Source organism: Rhinopithecus bieti, unplaced genomic scaffold, assembly GCF_001698545.2.
Source record: "Rhinopithecus bieti isolate Rb0 unplaced genomic scaffold, ASM169854v2 scaffold_35538, whole genome shotgun sequence".
In the NCBI taxonomy this organism is placed as follows: Eukaryota; Metazoa; Chordata; class Mammalia; order Primates; family Cercopithecidae; genus Rhinopithecus; species Rhinopithecus bieti.
In genome coordinates this window covers 2272085-2296078 of record NW_016815913.1, presented here as the reverse complement: position 1 = coordinate 2296078, position 23994 = coordinate 2272085, and the positions used below count along the sequence as shown (strand labels likewise).

The window sequence follows — 23994 nt, the reverse complement described above, 5'->3', positions numbered from 1 at the left end:
TGAATATAACAAAATATAAAACAAAACTTTATTGATAATTTTAAATAGTCATTGTTGATTTTCACTAGTTAATGATAGAACTTCATGTCGACTATGCTTTTATTTCGTTCAACATTTTATTATTAAAATTTTCAAACATAGAGAAAATGTAAAAGAAATGTAGTTACTCATATATTACCTGTAATCAATGTATTATAATAATATTTTAAATTATTTTTTCTATCACTGTATTCATTCCTCAGTATCAATTTTGTAATTTTGCTACATTCAAATTAAGTTGTAACACTAACTTTTGGAGTTGAGTGCAGAGATATAAGATGTTATCAAACACATACAGTCACCACCACAGGAGGCAGCAAACTATGGCCCTGATCTCAGATTGTTTGCCAGTTTTTTAAAATAATTTCATTGAAACACATTGATGCTCATTTATTGCAAAGCCTAAATTATTTGTTCTCTGGCCCTTTACAGAAAAGTCGTTTAATTTTTTATAAATGCCCTTTATCAAATTAAGAAATTTCCCTTTTATTCATACTTTACTGAAAGTTTTATCATGAATGCATGTTAAATTTTGTCAAATGCTTATACTGCATCTATTGAAATGATCACATTTTTTCAAAATCTGTTGATGGGATAAATTATGCTGATTGATTTTAAATATTGAAACAACATTTCATTATCTGGAAAAAACATGATTTGGTCATTATTTATTATATATATATATAGCTAACTTTTATTCACTACTATTTATTGAGGATTTTTGTGCATATTTATAAGGGCTATTGGTGTGTCATTTTAAAGAGTTTTGTCTGATTGTTTATCAGTGTAATACTTGCCTCTTAAATGTTTCTTACTGTTGTGTCTTTGTAAGAATTTGATTAGCACCAGTATTATTTTTTCTTGAAATGTTTGGTTGAACGCACCATGAAACCAACTGGACCTGAATTTTTTTGTTGTTGGAAGGATATTAACTACATGTTTATTTCCTTTAATAAGTATAGGACCATTCAGGTTGCTTTATGTCCTCCTGAGTGAGTTTTGAAGTTTACGTCTCAGGAAAAAAAACTCATTTAAGTTGTGAAATGTAGGAGCACCCAGTTATTCATTCTAGTTGCTTATTATTCTTATAATATCTATAAGATCTGCATTGATGTTCCTTCTTTAATTTCTGATATTGATCATTTATATCATCTTTTTTTGTTAATCATTCTGGCTAGCGCTTTATCAATTTTATTGACCACTTCAAAAAACTAGATTTTGTTTTCATCGATTTATCTTTCATTTTATGTTTCAGATTTTATTGATTTTTGTTACCTTTGTTATTTTCTTCTTTCTGCTTGTTTTGGTTTAAACTTGCTCTTCTTTTTATAATGTCTTAATTGAAGGTGAAATCACTGAGTTGAACCCCTCATTCTTTTTTAATAAAGCATTCAGAGCTACACATTTCCTCTAAGCACTGCTCTAGAAACCTCACCAAGAGTTTTAGTTGTATCTTCGTTTTCAATCTTTTCAAAATATTTTAATTATTCTCATAAATTCGTATTTGAGCCGAAAGATCTATATTGTTTAGTTGAAAAATATTTGGAGATTTTCTAGGTACATTTAATTATTGATTGGTTGTTTATTTGTGTTGTGGTCATAGAACTTACTTAGTATGACTTCAACATATATAAATGTGTTGAGGTTTGTTTTAGGGTCCATACTATGGTCTATCTTGGTCAATGTCCCATGTGCACAAGAAAGAACTACGTTTTCTGCTATTGTCATGTTGTTGATAGTGTTGTTCAGGTCTTCTGTGTCACTACTAAATTTCTGTCTACTGGTTGTGTTGGTTACAGAGAGGAATGCTGAAAGCTCCAATTATAATTTTACTTTTCTTTGTTTCTTATTTCAGTTTTAATAGTTATGGCATCTTGTATTATAGGGTTCTTTTGTTAACCATAAGCACACACAGAATTTTTATATCTTCTCAGCGAATTGGCCTTTTTATTTTTATGTTATATCCCTCTCTATGCCTAGTAATATTGCTTCTTGTAAAATACATCTACTTTTATATTAATGTAGCCACGGGAGCTGTCTTTTAATTATTGTTTTATGTTATTTCTTTATTTTTCCTTTACTTCTGTGTAATGAAGTAAAGGAATGAACTGTAATAGAGCTGTGCCTGTACTTTTTTTTGGTGTATGATCATCTCTGTATTTTCATTAGTGTGTTTAGATCATACGTTTCATTGAGTATAATTATGATATGGGTAAACTGGAAATGTACCCCCATTGCTATTGTTCTTTCCTATTTATTCCATCTGTTCTTCATTGCATTTTTCCTTATTTGCCTGTTATTGGATTAAATGTTTGTATATCACTATTATTTACATTTATGGCTCATATATTTAAAAATATTTAAAAGGATGCCATAATATTTATGATATAAACTTAATTTATTACATTCTAACTTCAAAAATATTATTCTGCTTTATGTGTAGTATAAGAACCTTGTGATGGTAGGCTTATAATTCCCGTCTCATCTTCTGTGCTAATGTCATTATACATTTTACTTTTACATATGTTGAAAATTACAGTATATTGCTACAGCTTTTACTTAGGCAGTAATTATAAGTTAGAAAACTTAAATAAAAATAAATATATTTATATATATATAACATATCTTCATATATGTATATGTATATACACACACACATTTCTGGACATAAATCTTCATTTTTAAAAATAAATCTAACTTTCTGTCCAATATTATATAACTTCTGGCTTAAAATATCCTTTTAGTATGTCTTTTAGTGTGGGTCTGACAGAAATAAATTGTCTCAGATTTTGATTGTTTGAAGAAAAAGTCTTTAGTATTTCTTAGAGCTGTTTGTGTTGTATATAGAATCCTGGGTTAATTTTTATTCTTTTTCTGTCATCACTTTAAAGATGTCACTCCAGGCCGGGCGCGGTGGCTCCTGCCTGTAATCCCAGCACTTTGGGAGGCCAAGGCAGACGGAGCATGAGGTCAGGAGATCGAGACCATCCTGGCCAACATGGTGACACCCCCATCTCTACTAAAATACAAAAACTTGGCCGGGTGGGGTAGTGTGTGCCTGTAGTCCCAGCTACTTGGGAGGCTGAGGCAGGGAAATCATTTTAACCCAGGAGGCGGAGATTGCAGTGGGCCGAGATCACGCTACTGCACTCCAGCCTGGTGACAGAGCAAGACTCCGTCTAAACAAAACAAAACAAAACAAAAAAAAGATGTTACTCCATTGCCTTGTATATATTTTTTACATCAGAAGTATGCTGTCAGTCTTACTTTTCTTCATTGTTTTTTTTTTTTTTTCTTGGCTGCTTTCGGTATTTTTTCTTTATCTTTTTTTTGACGGCTTGAGTATGATGCATCATGGTGTATGTGGGTACATATGTGTACGTGTGTTTTGGAAAGTTATTCATTCCACCTGTGCTGAAGACTAGCAACAGACGTACGCAGCCTTTATGCCCAAAAATGTACATGCCTCTTCTCTTCTATGTTAGTGTAGAGGTTTGAGGCAGTAAGTCAGGAGTTGAGTTGGGTTTGGGTTTTGTTGTTGCTACAGTCAATTTCAGTGCATCACATGCCTCAGCTTAGGGTGGAAAAGAAGATTATTCTCAGTGTTCCTTCTCCACCTACAGTTTTGACCTTCCCTGTGCATCTGTGCCTCAGAGGCCCTTCCTCCAGTGGTTGTCAATTGCTGATTGTTCACTGGTGTTTGTTGGCCTAGTGATGCAGGGCAGGAAAACTCTCTGATGTCCTCATCCAGGGTCAGACATAGGCAGGCCTATATCTGAGTGCTAGGGATGGCACTTTCTCCATGATCTATGCCCTCCTTTTCATGGCAAACATGGCAGCTTATGTACAGGGAAGTTTTTCCTGCCCCTGCTCTACTGGTGTTGCTTTAAACCTGAGACCCAGGAGTGCTTTCTGTCTCTTCCACCAGGCTAAAGTGTTTTGCTCCTTAGGGGAGAGGAGCCTGGATAGGAATCTGTGCCTCTTCCACAGAAGCAGCCTCTTTTCTTCCCCGGGCTTGAACTATAATATTTCCCCTGAGCTTTGGATAGGGTCCATGAAGAAGAGCATGCAAAACAGTAGAAATGTTCCTTGTGACTGTGGGTCCCAGGGATTCGTCTCTCCTGCGACCTCACAGTGAGCCTAATGTCTTGGATGGTCGCAGTGTCTCTTCCTTGCATACTCTGCCGCAGGTGAGCTAAGGCTCAAAACATGGATCCTTCAGAGGAGAGTACTTATATTTAAAGTTTAGATTCTTTGATTTCTCATCTCTCTGATGCATGCTTGAAAAATTATAATTTGATAATTTCAATTTTTCTTGAGTCAGTGTAGGGATAATACTTTTCCAACTTTCTACATCCTATGTAGATCTTCAACTCTAAATTTCATGTTTCAGAATATTATCCTAAAGAATTCTCATTGTTTGCTTGTGGTAATGTAGTTATGACATCATATTTACCCTTTTAATATTTACTGAATCTAGATATTTTGATATCTCTCTCATCATTAGGCTCTAAATATGGAATTATAAAATTTTAATAAGATAATGGAAATAAAATAACCTACACTAATATTTTGTAAGTACTTCATAGAACTTGAAAATAAAGCATTTCCTATTAAAAATTAAAAATATATTTTTCTAGATACAGCTTTAAAGCTATTGCTACATATAAAGTATTTTAATGAATTACCATGAATGCTATAACCATCATTTCTCAAGACTAAAGTCCGGTCTCTGAAGGCACTAACTGCTTAAAGAAAGACAACAAGGTACTCCACTTATTGTCTGAAACCAGTTTTGATTGCTAGATACACTGATTTTCATGATCTTTGAGTCATTTTGACTTGGGAGAAAAATATATGTCAAGATATTTGCTTTTTAGAAAATGTTATTTTGCAAGGGAAATATATAGTTATAAAGGAGCTACAGTATAACTCAAAAACTACATATCTTTATGAATTTATCAGATGGATAAAAGAAAGTGAGGCTGTCCTAACAACATCTTCTAGAATTAACTTAGTATCTGAAAGTCTTAAACTATGGCTGGGACTCAATATTATTACCTATAAAAAAATAGAAATTGCATTCTAGTGTAACAGTGTGGTCTCTTGCAGCTTCGAGATCTGTAATTGTTAAATTGTATATTGCTTTTTTTTAGTGATTCTACTGAAACCATACTTATAATGAATCTTTCTATAATCGCAGGTTTCATATGGGGAGAAATTAAACAGATGTGGGATGGCGGACTTCAGGACTACATCCATGATTGGTGGAATCTAATGGACTTTGTGATGAACTCCTTATATTTAGCAACAATCTCCTTGAAAATTGTTGCGTTTGTAAAGGTAACTATTATTTATGTTGCTGGTAAAGCATATGTCCTGATTATTAATGATATACTTTCAATTGATATTAATTTTATTAATAAAGTTACCTAGAGCTTTTTCTGGATGTAGTATTCATCAGCTCATGGTTTTATTAATAGATATATAGGGATAAAAATACATAAGTAAATGCACAACCTTTAATCACAAAACAAATTTTTATAAGTAGAAGTTATCACCCAATTCCCTTGCATCTACTAAGTAGAATGATGTCTCAAAATTATTCACGGTAACTGCTCTAGTTTCTAATCCTTTCTATTTCTACTGAAATGCTACTTCAAACACTGTTTAAATTTTGACAACCCAAACCTATTTTCTTCAGTTATAACTAATAGATAAAATTTCATAGACAGATCAAAATATTACTCTTTCAAAGCGTTGAAATTATTATTTCAGTATAAACTAATACAATTTGATATAATTAGAGCAGAATATAATTTCTTTCTCCTCATCCCATTCAACTTGACAGTGCCTGAAATCTCACACACTCATTACTCCCCCAGATTTTGTACACCATCAATCTTATCCCAACCTCATAATTTGCATAAAACAGTTTTGTTCTGTCATGACAATTGGGATTATTTTGTACTTTGTTGGGTTTCTTTCAACCCAAAGGATTATCTTCTCTCCTTCACTGACTTGCCTTTTCCCCCTTTTCTTTTCTCTTTCTTTTAAAAAAAATTTTCAAAATGACTACTTAATTAGTAAAATAAATAAATAAAGAAAGAATATACAATTGGGTATGACATAAATAATGCATTCAATTTAATAATCTGAACTACGAAATTCTAACATGTAGATTAACTTTTATTCATTTGGCCTAGTTCTTAAAATAACGCCCTCTGCTTCTGTGGGCAACCTTCAGGTATGACAGAATGAAAATTGTCTGAAGTTGGAAAGGCCATAGTTTTCAGTTAAAATGCTACCAGTTCTCACCAAAATACTAGGGGAAAGCAATTTCTGTCAATTTTATGGAAAGCAAGTATATTTTGAAATGAAAACATAATTCGGTAATTGTATTAATGCATTGAGGTAAATGACCTTGAAAAATTTAAGACAGCAGAAGGTACTCTTTTAACCAAAGGAGACTATGCATCTCTGTAAGAGGTGGGCAGTCTGTGATTAAGCGCCTAGCTCTCCAGTCCCCTTCTTCTGTCATGATCCTTAGATGTATACATAAAATTGTTCAGACCTTCTTCTAAAAGTAATATAGGTAGTTATTTTGTGGTTTTGTGCTGTTATGAAATTCTGGGATTATATCACAATAGCAGTTCTTCTCAAATTTCTAGGTGGACAAGAATCATAAGGAGAGCTTGCTAAAACTCAGGCTCCTTTTCTCCATCACCAGATTTAAGTTAGGCTTACTAGGACAAGGTCCAAATTTGCATTTCTAACAAACTCCCAGTTTATATTGACACAGTTGATCTAAGGAAGACACTGTGAAGAACATTGCATTGTATAGCTAGACCTATTCTACAGCTCAGAGAAGTGTGAGATTGAGTCCAAAAGAAACTGCTATTATACATTTATTTAGAAAATATTTAAACTAAGCTATATCATGTTTGTATTTGTTACATTTGTATGATGTTTATATACAGTACATATATTTTTTCATATGTAAGAACTCTGGTAGGTAGTGAGTATGCTTACACAGATTAATGGATATTTGTAGATGTTTTGCCTCAAGACTTTTAGATGTGGGATTTTAATTTAGTTAAAAAGTTGTAAATTCTACAGTGGCAAAATCTAATTTACCATTAAAATCTAAGCATTGTTCTTTATGTTTAGAATTAAACTCATTCACCCCAGTGATGAAGAGGAGGGGCAGAGGGGAAACGGGATATGGAGAAGTGCACAGTAATTACTGCAGATGAAGACGACCTAAGGAATGTGAAATCTTCAAAAAATACATAGTTTGTTAATATATGGTCATAGGAGTTCAGCTATAATTGGAAATATAAACCATGACATGTCCTTTCTGAAGGATTTGCACTTAGCACAATGTATGTGTTTGAGTTGGGTGCATGTATTCACTGGCATGCACTGTAAAATCACATCTTTTGTGCTCCTTTCCTCCATCACTTACTAGTTGGGTGATCTTGAGACTGTTTCTTCATCTCTGTTTGTCTCATCCATAAAATAAGAAAAATAATAATCTCTACCTTATGCTGTTGGCATGAGAAGTAAATGAGTCGATGTATTTAAAGTGCCTGTTACAGAATAAACACACTAAATTCGTTTTTCCTTTTTTTTTTTTTACTTTTGTCTTTGCTTTCTTCCTCATATACTATGAGTCCACTAGACTTGCCTTTTGTAAGGTCTTTAATGTGTCTCTTTTGCTTTATTTTAATTTAAAAAGAGTGTGAGCTTTAGGTCCACACTTGCCTTCACCATGTTCAATCTGTATGGTGTGGGGCAAGTTATTGAATGTAGGTATCAATTTTATCATCTGTAAGTTGATGATAGCAATCAAAAGATTATTTTTGATTTGCTATTTGTGGGGACCTGTGATGTCACTGTGACTTTTTGATTTGTCCTTTCTTACCTTATGCTTGTTCTGTCATTCAATTTTTTCAGGCTAATTTGTAATAACTTATAAATTATTATTTTAAGAACAGGTAGGTTATTTGCAGGAAAAAATAGAGTCTGATGTAGATAAAGCAAACAGCTATTATGTGAATCACGAAGCTAATTAAATCGATAAGCATTTATTGGAGCACACTAAGAAACAGCTTTTGATCTGGTTGCTGAGAATGCAAATCTGCCCAAGAGGTAGCTCTTGCCTTCAAGTGGGTCACAGTTAGGCAGATGAAAGAGAAATGCATGTAAACAAGGATCTTACAATGTAGTAAGGTCTATAACAGGGACTACTGTGGCATGAGAGAAGGAACTGAACTTTTCTATAATGGCATGGAATTATCCAGAGGACAGTACAAGTGGACATCTATCATGATCATGAACATGCATGAGCATTCAAGACAGAAAAGACACAATATGCAAAAGTGAGAGTGTCTAACAAGCAGAGTTCAATATCTATTTTGGATTATCCTAAAAATGTGGGCAGGGAGAAGGTGAGAAGGACTTTCCACATCTTGCTATCGGGCTTGAATTTTACCCTATAAATTATAAGGATCCATTTATGACATTTATGCAGGGAATGGTTCAAATGATGATGATTGCCTGAAATAGAGCAGTGAACATATGAGAAGATGAGAGAAGATTAGACTTGAACAAATTTAGGTATTAAGGTCTGAGAGATATGTGATTTAGTAATTATGAAATACGAGGTAGATGAAATCATGCTAATAATTCTCCTTAGTAAATAGATTCAACTCTTTTGCATCAGATGGGATTACCAGTGTTATAACTAGGACCTCTGCTGGGGTCTTGCAATTACAGAGACTGGAAGCCTGAGATCAAGGTTCCAGCATAGTTGGTTTCTGGTGAGGTCTCTCTCACTGACTTATGGAAGGTTGGCCACATTCACCTGGTGGGGATGGGGCGTAAGAGGTTGGGAGAGAATGCAAACTTTCTCTCCTTATAAGGTGTGTCTCCTTTTAAGGACACTCATCTCATCATGAAAGTCCACCCTCATGACCTCATCTAAACCTAATCACCTCCCAAAAATACCATCTCCAAATACCATCACACTGGGGGGCTCAGTTTGGGGAGGTGCAATTCAGTTCATGGCACTCACACTTCTGCAATTCATCTACTTGCAGGAAAGATCTTTCTTTAAAACACACACTAAACAGCCCTTCTAACCAAGGCCATGGAACTGCTGTGACTACGACTTATATCACTTCCTACCTATGCGATCTGGAGCAAGTTACTGAATCTATGCCTCAAATTTCTCTGCTGTAAAACAATAATAACAATCAAACATAATAGAATGTTTATGAAGATTAAATCAATGAACATTTAATGCCATAGAATAGAATCTAATATAAAAATGCAGTATATGCTCTTAATTTTTATATACAATGCAACAGTATTATAATGTGCAAAGACAGAGCATAAAATATGTATGGCTTCAATATTATCCATTTTACATGCAAAGTTTTGTGGTGTTTTCTTGAATATCTTTATTTATTAGCATTTTAAAGCTCATGGGTTGTGAATTTAAAAAAATTTGCTCCTAATCCTCTAGAGGAAAGTTTGTCAATCATTTTCTCTTTTCACTATATATGAAGTATTAGTTAATCTGGAGCTTGTTGATGCCTGGGGAACCACAATTATAAAATGTTACTGCAGTTTCATTAGGGCTGGTTTATTTCTAAATATTATCCAGCCCCTTTTCTGTATGTAACACTTCTCATATTTGTCTTCAACAGTTTGGCAGAAATGATTAGATTCTAATACCTTTTTCACTGTGTAATTTAAATAATATTTTCAAAAAATCAAAATTTTTATTAATAAGATTTGTTTTAACCATCACTATGGCTTTTCTTTATAACACCGTTCTTCTAAATAGTTCTAACTGCAAGTCTCATAGATCCTGTCTATTATTAACTAGAAAAGGGGCAAGTGTTTTTTCTATTTTATAAATGATGTAACTTTAGTCTGCTCCCCAAAGTGTGGGATTGTCTAAGATATTCTTTAGTTTTATGGCAGAAAGCTATAGAGATTTGAATCTTAGTTGTTTAATCAGAATTATGTACTTGAAGAGAAGATAATACGCCTTCCTGGTATAAACACTGGTCTTTTTGGTCTTTCGCTACTTAATCATCTGATGAATTTCTAGAAAGGGAAAAGATTTCACCATGTAAAGCACACATTAAAACCAAATACATGTTTCTTATTTAATCTCACTGCCTAGTATTTTTATTTCATATTAATTTAACTTTTACTCATTTCTATTTATTACTTGACATTCACAAGTATGCATCAGAGACTATAGAAGATATAAAGATAACCTAACATATTTTCCTACATTCAATAAACTTCTGATCCAATATTATGATTCAGTTCATCTTTCTCTCTTAACATTCCTGCTAAACTCTTCATGACTTGGCTCCAACTTATCTCATCCTCTCATACTCATCTCACTGTCTCCAGATCTTCTGTGTTACATCTGTGTCAAGATACATTTATAAAAATGATCCATATACTCTAATCACTTTGTTTTTGAATATGTCTATAATTCTTCTCCCCAGAGTGCTTTTTGAGTTCCTATCGTATATAAAGCACTCTACGAGATGTCCAGCACCTAAAAATGCCATAGACAAAGCTCCCTGCATAAGAATCTGACAAGTAATCCAAATGTACCTCTCTATTATACAAGTCTGCAAAATAAGCAATTCTCTTCCAAAGGAATCTGAATAGAAATAAAGGCTTGGGGCAAAACCGAACTAGGGTACGTACGGACTGAAAACAAATAATTGAGAGAAGGAGGAATACAGGAATGAATGATCCGAGAAAACCTATGTGTGTTTAAAGTAGTTCTTGATTTCTTTCTAAAGGATTACTTTACAACACGGAGCTGTCAGCTCTGATCAGCAAGATCCTAGTGTCCGTGCATCTGCAGTCGGAGTAAAAGATTAGCACGGCTTGATTAATGTAAGACTTCACCATGTTGTAAACTCGTATGGCATCTTCCTTGATCACTACCATGAACCCTGAAGATAGTGCCTGACACAGAGCAGGCACACTCATGTATACTTGATGAATGAATAACAAAATAATTGGAATTTAAATTCGTTCTAGAAAAATGGTACAATGTTCATGGAAAAGCATTTTGGTAAGAATGTGTAACTAATCTGAGGAATTACCAGTATTGAAAGTTTGAGCCAAAACATTAGGTGTTTAATTAGGGCCAAATGGCAGTTAAATCTTTAAAAGAAGTCAGAACACAGAAGCTTTATGTAGCATGTTGAAAAACCAGAAGGCCATCTCAAGGACAATGTTGTGATTGAAGAACATTAAATAATATGTGACATGGTCTGGTTGGCTCCTTTAAAAGATTCTGGAGGAGGGCTGGACGTGGTGGCTCATGCCTGTAATCCCAGCACTTTGTAAGGCCCAGACCGGCAGATCACCTGAGGTCAGGAGTTCAAGACCAGCCTGGCCAATGTGGTGAAACCCCATCTCTACTAAAAATGTAAAACTTGGCTGGGCATGGTGGTGGGTGCCTGTAATCACAGTTACTCAGGAGGCTGAGGTAGGAGAAGTGCTTGAACCCAGGAGACGGAGGTTGCAGTGAGCCGAGATTGTGGGACTGCATTCCAGCCTGGGCGACAGAGTGAGACTACATCTCAAAAAACAAGATTCTTGAGGAGATACATAGATGATGGAGGACATAAGACTTAAGGCAGGGAGAGCAGTGAGGAAGGTGCTACAGTTATATCTGAGAAATAAGAGGTACGAAGAGAAGGAAGCAACCTACATAAGATTTGGGTTTAGATGCTGGAATTTTAGATGTAAAGATTCTAGGATGAACCTCAAATTCTGACTTGGTGACCTGTTGCCATTCATAAGATCAGAAGGGGTAAATAGAGAAAGAGTTTGAGGATGCCAAGATGATGAGCTACACTTTCAGTCTGTGAGTTTGAGATGCCTGTGAGATGTCCAAGTGGAAAAGTCAACCAGACAGTACAATGCAGAATAGGGCTGTTAGGTGAGAAGTCTCAGATGGAGATGTAGAGTTGAGAATAATCACTGAGAGTTGAAATCCTGGAAAACACTCAGGGAGAATGTGTAGAATGAGAAGAGAGGAGGCTTGAAAAGTGAACTCAACTTCTAAGGGACAGGTGAGATTGAGGAACTTCCAAAGGAAACTGAGAAGAGGCCACTCAAAGACAAACATGCAAAGATGAAAAGTAAAGGTAGGTTTTGTAAATTACTCTTAAATAGCAGAGCCAAAGAAATTTTTTAAAAATTCAAATTAATATTTTAATTCCTAAGAATAGGCGTGGAAAATTCGTTGACTGATTGAAGAATTACAATTATTTGCTGCAAATTCAAAGAATGTTACAATTTGTAAGCATTATAACAATCACTTTGTTAAATGATGACTATAGTTAAAAACTTAAGAAAATGTCTATGTGAAGGATGGGATAAAATTTCAAAAGCAAAACTTAGAATAAAATCAAGAGATAATTGCTTCATATTTATATATCTTAATCCGTGACAGGATATGAGGTTTTTTGGATCAGAGAACAGATAAATTATTTACTTACATAGCAAACTTAGCACTGGTTCCCCATCCCCCAGTCCCCAGTGGGGGACCTAGTAGCCAGCCGTACCCTGTGTATACAGGGGTTTGTACCCCAGGAGAGGAGGTTGGAAAATACGTGTCTCAGAACTCATACCGTGCAGCTGAGCCAGCTGCCTCTCTTTCCCCTGGAGAAGAAAAGAGAAAGACTTCAACTAAAGTAAATAAATTGTCCCTGGGGAGGCAAAGGTCCCTAGGTTTATTATTCTGAGTGTAAGCACATAGCTTCTGGGAAGATGACCCTAAGTTTCTCAGGAGTTCTCCATCTTTAACTTCCAATGGTTCTTTGCCATTCAAACATCTTTTAACCCAGATGCCAGCAATGTTTTACCTAAAGCTTTGACCTTGTATAAAGTGAATATATTCATGTAGCATTTTTTCCTGGCCATGACTAGAAGTGCTGGACTATGAAATCAAGTAAGTTAGATAATCACAGTGGCGCAGAATCTGTAAAAATGGAAAACCTTCCTCTTAGGATTTTTTTTTTTTTAGTCTCAGCTGAGATAATTTACCAAGAAGGGCTCTTTTCACAGTAGGTCCGTAATAGAGCTTGACCCAGTCATAATGTGATGATGGTTCCACATCCCAGCTGGCCTGGATGTGAAACCTAAATCACTGCATAGCATCTTTCCTAGATTTGAAGGACTTTTAAAGCTTTGACAACACATCATCTCTATCCATTCCTAGCCTCAGGAGCGCCAGACAGAATTCATCACTTCCTCTTCCCTATTCCCACCGCACTTTGTGTTAATCTCTTAGAGCATTTTTATTATAATTAGTTGTGCCTGTCTGCCTCACTGGACTATGAATACTTGACAGGAGAAAATATTTCTTGAGCACCCACGATATTCAGGACACTGTGTTAAATGTTGTAAAAAGTTCCAGAAAATGACTGCATTCTTAAGAATACTTCTTGTTTCATTTTTTGTATATCTTGATATATAGTCCCGAGCTATATTAGGTTAAAGGAAGAGAAATTGAATTAGCTATCAACATAGGGGGATATTCCTCAACTATAAATATTTATGAGTTGATTCTATAGTTGACAGAATTAGCTATCAATTATAGGGGAACAGCTATCAATATTTATGGACTTAAATGTGTGTGTCTTTTAAGAGAGAAGTGAGGAAAGGAAGGAGAATGTGATCTTGGTGTTTGAAGGAAAAGGTGGCATCATACACAGTGAGACTAAGAGCAGAGAATTAGGTAATGTTTAGTATCCAACTTTCACTCTGACACTTGTCATAATGAAAGAGAAAAACATCTTAGCTTTTTTTTTACATCTTCAGTAATTAGCTATTTTGTGCGGAAGCTATGTGTGGGAATATTCAAGAACATTTATCGGGATTTAAAAATAGAAAATAATTTTCTTCTAGTTCAAACTTGATTGTTTTACACCACCAGTCAAGCAAGAGTCTGAGTGTTGAATAAGATCAGGAGCCTATAATACATTTTCTCCCCAGAGAGATTAAAAACTACTATCTATTAGTTTCAAGGAGAATTAATTGATTCACATTTGTAAAGGTCTTTGATGTAAAATGTGCTATAAAAAGAGTAAAAAACATTCTGTGGAACTCAGAGTAGCACTAACTTTCTTTTCATCGGAAAAATATCTTGGTTGTCTAGATATATTTTTCAGTGATGTGTATGAAGCAAATAATTCAATTTATTGTTCAGTTCTAATACAGATTTAATTACCGATTTTCATACTGCAATATTTCAAAAAGGATATTCGACCCTTTTTTTTTTTTTTTTTTTTTGAGACGGAGTTTTGCTCTTATTGCCCAGGCTGGAGTGCAGTGGCGTGATCTCGGCTCACCACAACCTCCATTTCCTGGGTTCAAGCAATTCTCCTGCCTCAGCCTCCCCAGTAGCCGGGATTACAGGTGCCCGCCACCATGCCTGGCTTTTCTTTTTTTTTTGTATTTTAGTAGAGACGGGGTTTCTCCGTGTTGGTCAGGCTGGTCTCAGACTCCTGACCTCAGGTAATCTGCCCTCTTCAGCCTCCCGAAGTGCTGGGATTACAGGCATGCGCCACCATGCCTGGCCTTGACCCTTCAAAAAAAAAAAAAGGATACAAATTTACCTTGATAGTACAGTTAAATTTTATTTTGCTCTTTATATGTTTCAATATCAGGATAATTCAAATCTGACATTTTAATTAATCTGCTTACTTTTTAAATAATTGCTGGTCAAAGTTTAAGGTGGCAATTTTTTTCTCAAATCACATATTTTACCTACTTAAGGAACATTCAGATAAATGTTATATTTCCTATATATTAAATGTAAAAAATTAGCCATTCAATGACTGCCGGGATGATTTGTAAGTTAGGTTGTATTTACATTTAGGACGTAGCAGAGAGGAAGCACTGATGGGTTTTGCCCATATTGGTCATTTCTGTTTCCATAGCAGCAGACCGCCACTTGTACTCATTTGTATGTAATTTGTATCCTACCTGTGTTCCTCTAGAATTGGCAAGTGTGTTCAAAAATCAAAAACAAGGTCATCAATTATTTTGTTCAAAATTTAATAGTTTACCTTCTGGGTCTGACCTTGATATATTTATATGCATGTGTTGGTTTTACTTTCCTTTTGTTTCTGTTTTCTCCAGTACAGTGCCCTTAATCCACGAGAATCATGGGACATGTGGCATCCTACTCTGGTGGCAGAGGCTTTATTTGCTATTGCAAACATCTTCAGTTCTCTGCGTCTGATCTCACTGTTTACTGCAAATTCTCACCTGGGACCTCTGCAAATATCTCTGGGAAGAATGCTCCTGGACATTTTGAAGTTTCTATTCATATACTGCCTTGTGTTGCTAGCATTTGCAAATGGCCTAAATCAATTGTACTTCTATTATGAAGAAACGAAAGGGTTGACCTGCAAAGGCATACGATGTGAAAAGCAGAATAATGCATTTTCGACGTAAGTCTAATAGACATTTCTACTGGTAATGTTGTATAGCATTTAGAGTGCACCACATCACAAACTTGAAAAACCTATGACAAATAGTTATAAAGAAAATGGGGAATTAAAATTATGCTTAATGCAGAAAACAGAATTAATGTGGCTTTAAATAGAAATGAAAACTACCGACAGGAAAAAGAATACCTGGCACATTTATTTTAAATTTTAGTAAAATCATCTTTTCTTCTAAATGACTTCATGAAAAAGAAAGCAATAGATACTATTTTTTTGATGTAGAATTGAAAGAGGTAACCTATGTACTACAAAAGCTTACAAGTACATTAAAAGATAGAACATATGTAAAACCACTCATGTTGGAAAATTCAAGTAGGTTTCAATGTTTCCTTATGTGTTTCCCAGGTACTAAAGTCCATTTATGTATCTCTTTCATTCTCTAGTTTCCTACACAAAAACTTAAGCATCTAAAAATAGTGCAAATGGAAATCTAAGACTAATCTAGCCATTATTGTCATGCACACAACACTTCCTGTGCCCTTACAGCTGGATGAACAATAGACAGTGTCTATTGTCAACTCTCTTCAGTTATTCTTATAACAGGCTTTGCTAACAGCACGCAGCTTCATGGGCACTGTGTCTGATGGTCACGCAGCTCTCATAGGCTATTCCTCTATATATCTGTCCCATTTCCTTCCCACTGTGACAAACAGACAGTTAACTAGTAGGTGAGTTAATAAGTGAAGTGATATTCCTCCACACAGTAACCACATTTGAATACACAGTCATTTTGTAGGTGACTTTAAAAGTCATATCTTATTCATGAGCCATCACAGAATCATGTATACTATAAGAGAGGATGGTAATTTCTCAAGTAAGAAAAATTCAATATCACATGAACAAAATCACTTACAGCTAAAATGCTCTTGTTGGTTTAATTCTACATCTGTTTTATCTTAGCCCCAATATTTAAAACTTCATTTTAATTATCCATCATCTTTTTATTTGCACATAATTTTTAAATGTCAGCCATTGATACCTCATTTTTTTCAGAAATAGATTTGATACATCCACGGATCTTAAATAAAACACAATTTTTTTTTTTTTTTTTTTTTTTTTTTTGACAGAGTTTTGCTCGGTCACCCAGGCTGGAGTGCAGTGGTGTGATCTTGGCTCACTGCAACTTCTGCCTGCAGGGTTCAAGTGATTCTCCTGCTTCAGCCTCCGGAGTAGCTGGGGCTACAGGCACCCACCACCATGCCCGGCTAATTTTTGTATTTTTAGTAGAGATGGCGTTTCACCATGTTGGCCATAGCTGAGTCTTGAACTCCTAACCTCAAGGGATCTACCCGCCTCAGCCTCCCAAAGTATGGGGATTACAGGCGTGAGCCACTTCGCCGGCCTTCCAGCTCCATCTTGATCCTGTATTCCTAAGCAGCAGTTTCTTGACCTGACTGGTTCACTCAGTCTTGACATCTTCCCACTGCTCTCTTCTGACCCTGGACAGGAGGAATCAATGAAATCCCTTGCAAAAACATCCTCATAACTAGCATGGCCGAGGATGGCATCCCAGTTTTTATATCTGAACTTCTCTTCCTCCCCCACCCCCATCTCATTTGTGGTTCTTGACTTGCAACTTGGCCAGGGAAACCTGGATTAGAGATTTACATTGGTCAGATCCCACCAACCTCTTCCTTCATAAATGAGAGTTCTGCTCTAACAGTCTTTGTCTGTCTGCCAGCTGGTCTCCTGGATTTCTGATGGAAAACCGTTGTGAATGCTCTTTCACAACTTTCTTCTCACTTTACGCTGCATAACCTGATGCAAACTGCTTGCCCAAACCACCCCATCTGTTCCTGTTGCCATATCCTTCTGACTTCCTCCTTTGCCTTCCAGAAAGAACTTCCACACAGCATTTAAAACTGTGTTAACTCCTAGGTCCTCTTTATTTTGGGGGAACAGTTCTGGTTCCCAGACCCAACCCTTCTCACCTATCTGATTCCTCTGCAATCAATAGGTTATACCTAACACTGTCATGATTTATGATCCCCTAAAATTCCTAGGAATTTCCTTGTCCCTAGTATTGGTTTATTTGTAAGTAATAACATATTACAAATTAATCATAACATAAATCAAAGGAGATTATGGCCAGACAAGTAAGATGTAAAATACTTAATATAAATTCTATTCCAAAATCAAATATATTGGATTATTGGGATTATGTATTACTTTCGTTTGTCTATACCAATGGTTTCCTCTATTGTCATGAGAAGCAACATATAATTATGTGTCTTAAATACTATAGGCCTATATCATTCAACCCAAATAAATCAGTTATTGCACTTGGATTATTTTTTCTAAATAATAGAATGTAAATCTGCAAGCCACAAGTTAGTTTTTGCTTCACGATATTGAAAAATTAAAATATATATCAATAGCCCTTAGCATTAGGAAGCAGGAGGTCCTAGGCATAAGTCACCTATCCCTTGATGACTCTGTTTAAGCAAAACGGACATCAGTCACTGTCACAGGGTATATAGTGATACCGTTGGGGCCCCTGCTCTACATCTTACTTCTGTGCTTTCTTTGGTCTTTAATTTTCTTTTTGTAATTCTGTATGATTCATAAATTAAAAATTACCCACTATTTCTGAGACCTTATTCTATGTGAAGGTTAAAAATAAAATAATTCATATAAAGTACCTAACACAGTGCATGTCATACAATGTCATCAAAAATGGTAGCTACTCTTATTATTGTCATGATTGGCAATGGTAGAGGATTATCTCTCACATACCTCTCATAAGGTTTCATCTCTATTATTCCTTCCACTCAGGTTCAAACTTTGTAGAAATTTTGAACCCAGTATTTCCCATTAGCTACCACTCCTGTTTCTCTCATTCGTTTCATCCAAGTAACCCTAAAATAAGCCTATGCAAGATATGTTATTTTCTCACCTCTCACTCAGACTTCATCCAATTACAATTTGGCTTCTGCTTCCATCATTCCACTAAAACTGCTCTAAAAATTATCATCTAGAGCCTTCTTATCACCATTAACTATGGACATTTATCTGCTCACATTTTACTTAATGTGTCTGCTTCATTTGACCCTGTTTAATGCTTCCCTTTTTGGAAATCTTGTCCCCTTTCAACTTCCATATTATTACCCTTTTCACTTCAAATCTTACTTCTCTAGCCTTTCTCACTTTAACCCTAACCCTAACTTTACTCTGATAATTTTTTATTTTCATTACTGCTTTTAAATAGTGGTATGTCTTAGCATACTAACCTGAGACCCTTTTAACAGTACCCCTATGAAAACTCATCCACGCTTTTGGAACTGGCTGTATATGTCTAAGACATGACTTCCATATTTATATTACTAACACCAATTTCTATCCTTGGGTTGCACAATATATTCAGCTGTCTATTAGACACTTCTCTCTACGTGCCTCTTAAAGACTTACATTCCATCAAAGAGAATTTATCATAGTCTCTCTAAAACGTATTCTTCCTCCTGCTTAATTCCTTTTCTTAGTCAACATGACCACAATCCACCCAGAAACTTACATCAAAAATGTATATCTTATTCTAGATCCTACCTTCTTCTCATCTCTTCCATGTGTAGTCAGTCAACAAATGTCTGTTCCCGCTCTTATTATCTTGACACTGTCTTCCCCTTGCTCTCCACTCATGCCCAAATCTAAGTACCCCTGCCCCTGGTCTCTGCCTTATTTCATGTCTTCCATCTTGCTTCCTGAGTTATATTTCTAAACCAAAATCTGAGGGTCCTCTGTTTAAAGTGCCAAAATGGTTTCCTATTGCTTACAGGATACTGCCACATTCTTTAGCTTGATGTTTAAGATCATTCATTGATCTGTCTGTCCCCTGCCTCCTATCTTAGTCCATTTTTGTTGCAATGAAGAAATACCTGAGACTGGGTAATTTATAAAGAAAAGAGGTTTATTTGGTTCATGGCTCTGCACACTCTATAAGAAGCACAGCATCAACATCTGATCCTGGGGAGGGCCTCAGGAAGCTTCCATTCACAGTGAAAGGCTAAGGGAAGTGGGAAGCAGGCATCACAGGGGGAAAGAGGAAGAAAGCAAGGCAGGGAGGTGCAGAGGTCTTTTCAACAATCAGATCTTGTGAGAACTCACTAATTGCTCCTAGAATGACACTAAGCCTTTTGTGAGCAACCCATGATCCACCACCATCACTCAAACACATCCTTCTACGCCCCACCTTTCAACATCAGGGATTACATTTCAACGTGGTATTTGAAGGAGACAAACATCCTCTGTATCACTTCCTTTTCTTGTCTCATCTTTCAATCCTCCAGCAATACTTTACTCTTCAATATTTCCTGATGGATTGTAAATATAAATCTCCAAATATGTTATTTTCTTCTCTTATTCAAGAATGTCCTTATCTGTCCTTCCATTTGGCAATTTATTTTTTCCAAATCCTACCTCAGATATACCTTTTCCAGGAGGCCTTTTCTGGGGGCCTTTTCTGATCTTCTCCCTAGCTGTGAACACCCAGTGTCAGGCTGTGATCCATGTCTTCTCTCTGACTTCATGCAGTTTCCCACCAGTGAACAAATACTTCCTTCTGCTCCTTTCCAGGTTATTCTCTAAATACCCCGAGAACTACATGTTACCAAAAGATACAGAATATTTAGTTGTTGAAACTACTCTATGTGCAATTTTAAGCTATTAGCCCCTGGCAAGGTACTCTCTTATGAAGAGAGGGGCACAGGCTTTGTGACAGGTATTGTCTCATTAAGCAAAGCCCTTTTATATTTGTTGGAGCTGTATTCCTAATGGTTGTAATTGGCCAGTTGGAGTCATACATTATTTTAATATTATATTTTTGCTTATAAACTAAAGATAAAATATTCAGATGAATTTTTATTAATTTATGTTTGCTCATTGTTTTAGTCCCATGGGATAGAGGAAAACTTCAATGGTGGAATACATTACATTTTACACATTCAATGTTTCTGGCTGTAAATATATAATCAGGAAAACCAGCTAATTATATAAAGTAGATGTTGAGCAATATATTCAAAGCAAGAGACAAAATGTTATCATTAGGAAGGCAGGACCTCGGTCCACCCATACAGACTGTTAGGATTTAGTCTTTGACCCAAGTATTGTACTAAATGTCACTTAATTATAGCATTATCTTGGAGAGTTTTCAGCTCATATCTTACCACAGAACAAGAAAAATATTAGTCACATAAAGGCATTCTGAGATGTGATGCTTTAAGTAAGGATCCTTCAATTTATGGGCAATGTTGGTCTCAACAGATTTGGGAATTAATAATGATAAAAACATTTCTGAAAGCAATGGCTTTGAAATGTTAACCCAGACTGATTTTTTAAAAATCCACCTATTATCTGAACAATTCACTGAGAAACACTTTAAGACCAGGGTCTTAATTCCTCTGAGAAGTAAATATATTTTAGTTAAGTGGAACTAGTCTTTAATCCTCACCAGTGACTTATTCCACTGAAAGAAGGAAAATCAAAGAAAGAAAGAATCCATAAGTAATCATGAAATGTCACTTTATTTAGAATTTTCCCCTTTAAATTTTTTTAAACATCAATAAATACCTTGCAAAAGTGTTTACTAATATTTCCTAAGATTAGTAGTTAGTATTTAGACAGGAGCAAATGTATACTATTCAAAATAATAAGCCGTTTATTCTGCATCATTGTTTTATTTGAAAAGAACCTGTAATGGGATTTATGTGGTAACATTTTACACAATATGTTTTATAACTTATAATATTTAACTTATAACTTTCCTTGAATTGCTATTCATGTCAGGAAAACTAGCTGATTTTTATGTGTATACTCACAGTGAGAAAATACACTATTTGGAAAGAAAGAATACAATTATTTCACATTAAATCCAAAGGACACTATGATTAATTTTAGAATTGTCTTTAAAGTTACTCAAAATAAAGAATTCATGACCATGGGCCAAATTTACTTTTTCCTGAGAAATTTTCAAAGAGTGGCTTTAGTGGCCTTTGTCTAGGGCCGATGAGCCAGATTTAATTCTCTCTAATATTGTTGGAATCTGACATCTGGGTTTTCCTCTAAGAATGAATGTGCAGCATTCCATTTAAGAATCACAATCTGGCTAAAGTTGATCAGATCAGTGCCCTTTCTGCTTCACAATAATCTGTTGTTCCATCGTTTTACAGCTCTAGAAAATAGTTAATTTTATATCTTAAAATTAGTTGCTCAATTAAAAATACGAAATTTTTTACCTTTTTAAAAAAGCAATTTCCATCCTGAATGCCAATTAGGCATATTTAGTTAGAATCTCCTGGTTATATGCACCAGAATTCATGGCTTATTTCAAGTAACAGGCATTTTGCTATAAAAATCATGCACAGAATTATAGCCCTTCAATCTTCTGAGTAAGGGTTTATCTTTGCAAGGGCAGAACCTAGAGCAAGCCCCAGCTTTAGGAAGAGCCGGAGTTGACATAGTGCTGGGCCATGGGATTGTTACTCTGTGTGTCAGCATTAAAGTGAGTCAGCTACTTCATCCTTATTCCGAGTTTACTTATTGCCTGGCTTATTCATCCTCAATTCTCTGCTTCTTAGTTTGTGCTGTCTCAGACCCTTGGCATCCTGTCATTCCAGTGACTCTGACTCCACATCATAACCCCTGTCATCTCAACCCCTTTGGGCAATTATCTTGATATTTTTAAGGCAAACTTGTCTAGAGGGGAATTCTGATCATTTTTGCCTTAGTGCATGCCACAGGCCACTGGCCTTATATGAATTGTCTGTCCTTGGGTCACTTGACCATGATTGACTTAATCCACAGAGGCATTGGCTGAGGAGCCCCAGAGTCTGACACAAGGACTATCTTTCCGTAAAAGGGCATGTAGGGGACAATGCTACTGGGGCTGAGAGTTGCCAGAAGCCATAATTGACTTGGTTCTGCAACACCATTCCAATCTAATGCTAATCTCTCGACAGACAGAAATCCTACCTCCTTAGTCATCATGCCCGCTATGAGGTTTTCGTTTTATTTTCGTAATTTAAATAGTCTCATTTTAATGATTTATCAAGGAGTATGAAAGCTCTATTGTCGTTTTTACACTATATTAATGAATTATTATGGTCCCTTTGAAACAAACAATTCTCCATTTGGGTTCAGATACTCCTCAGCTTATTTTATTTTTTGGAGCAAGTTATTTATTTTCAATAAAATAGCCAGAGCTCATTCATTGGCTAGAATAAATAAAATGTTCCTTGAAATACCAAAAAAACAAAAACCCACCAAATTTTATTATCTAAGCATTCTGAGACTCTTTGCCATCTTACAAAATATCCAATTTTAGTTGCAAACATGGAAATCTGTAATAATTATAATGTTCTCCATTCTCCTACAACCAAAGCAAAATCAGTAAAAGAACAGACTTTTTTAAAGCCTAAAATTTGGGATCTATCATTTATTAGTGATGACTTAGTGCTCTAGAACAGAGATTGACAAATGTTCTATGAAAAGAAACAGATAGTAAATATTTTTGGTTTTCTGAGCCATATGTTCTCTGCTGTAACTACTTTCTTCTGCCATTGTAGCACAAACGAAGCTATAGGGAATGAATAAATGAATGAGAATGGATACGTTTCAATAAAATTTTATTTATGGATATGGAGATGTGAATTTTACAGAATTTTCATGTCACAAAATATCACTCTTTTGATTTTTTTTTTCCCAACCATTTGAGAAAGTAAAAACCATTCTTAACTCAGTACCCATGCCACATTTTCCTCTCTCTGCCCTAAGAAACTAAATTTAGCTTTCAAAGCTCTTGGGAAATTTAAGTACACCATTTCTACTAGTTTGAGGAAAACAGTTTTCTTTCACTCTTTTTATCGTTTAATTTTATAATTGTCCTAAAAGGTTATTTTACTGTTGATATTAATGTTTAAGTTAATTATATATATAATAGCACCAAGCTTTATTGTTATACCCTATGTATAATTATTCCATTAATATAGCTATTAGTATCCTTTTATCTTTATCACAGGTTATTTGAGACACTGCAGTCCCTGTTTTGGTCAATATTTGGACTCATCAATTTATATGTGACCAATGTCAAAGCACAGCATGAATTTACTGAATTTGTTGGTGCCACCATGTTTGGGACATACAATGTCATCTCTCTGGTTGTTCTACTCAACATGTTAATAGCTATGATGAATAATTCTTACCAACTGATTGCTGTAAGTTGACCAGCTTTATTTTAATTCAATATTTCCTCTAGAATCTGTTGTTGTCAGCTATACTCCATCTTCTTACCATCATAAATAAAATCTATAATTAGCCATTGATGAGACAGATAAGAATTATCAATGGTTAATTTGAAATTTCTGAGCAGTAGCACATTGTATGTAGC

The 23994-nt window shown here is 35.2% G+C and overlaps 1 protein-coding gene across 2 annotated transcripts in view; it reads left to right on the top strand.

Annotated features, from left to right (window-relative positions):
- TRPC4 (transient receptor potential cation channel subfamily C member 4) overlaps positions 1-23994 on the top strand; it is a 238528-nt gene that overhangs the window by 195818 nt on the left and 18716 nt on the right. For both annotated transcript variants that reach the window (XM_017854166.1, XM_017854165.1), the window contains 3 exons: positions 5243-5382; positions 15247-15560; positions 23626-23821. In XM_017854166.1, coding sequence (XP_017709655.1) covers positions 5243-5382; positions 15247-15560; positions 23626-23821 — 650 coding nt within the window. The remainder of the gene's footprint in view (positions 1-5242; positions 5383-15246; positions 15561-23625; positions 23822-23994) is intronic.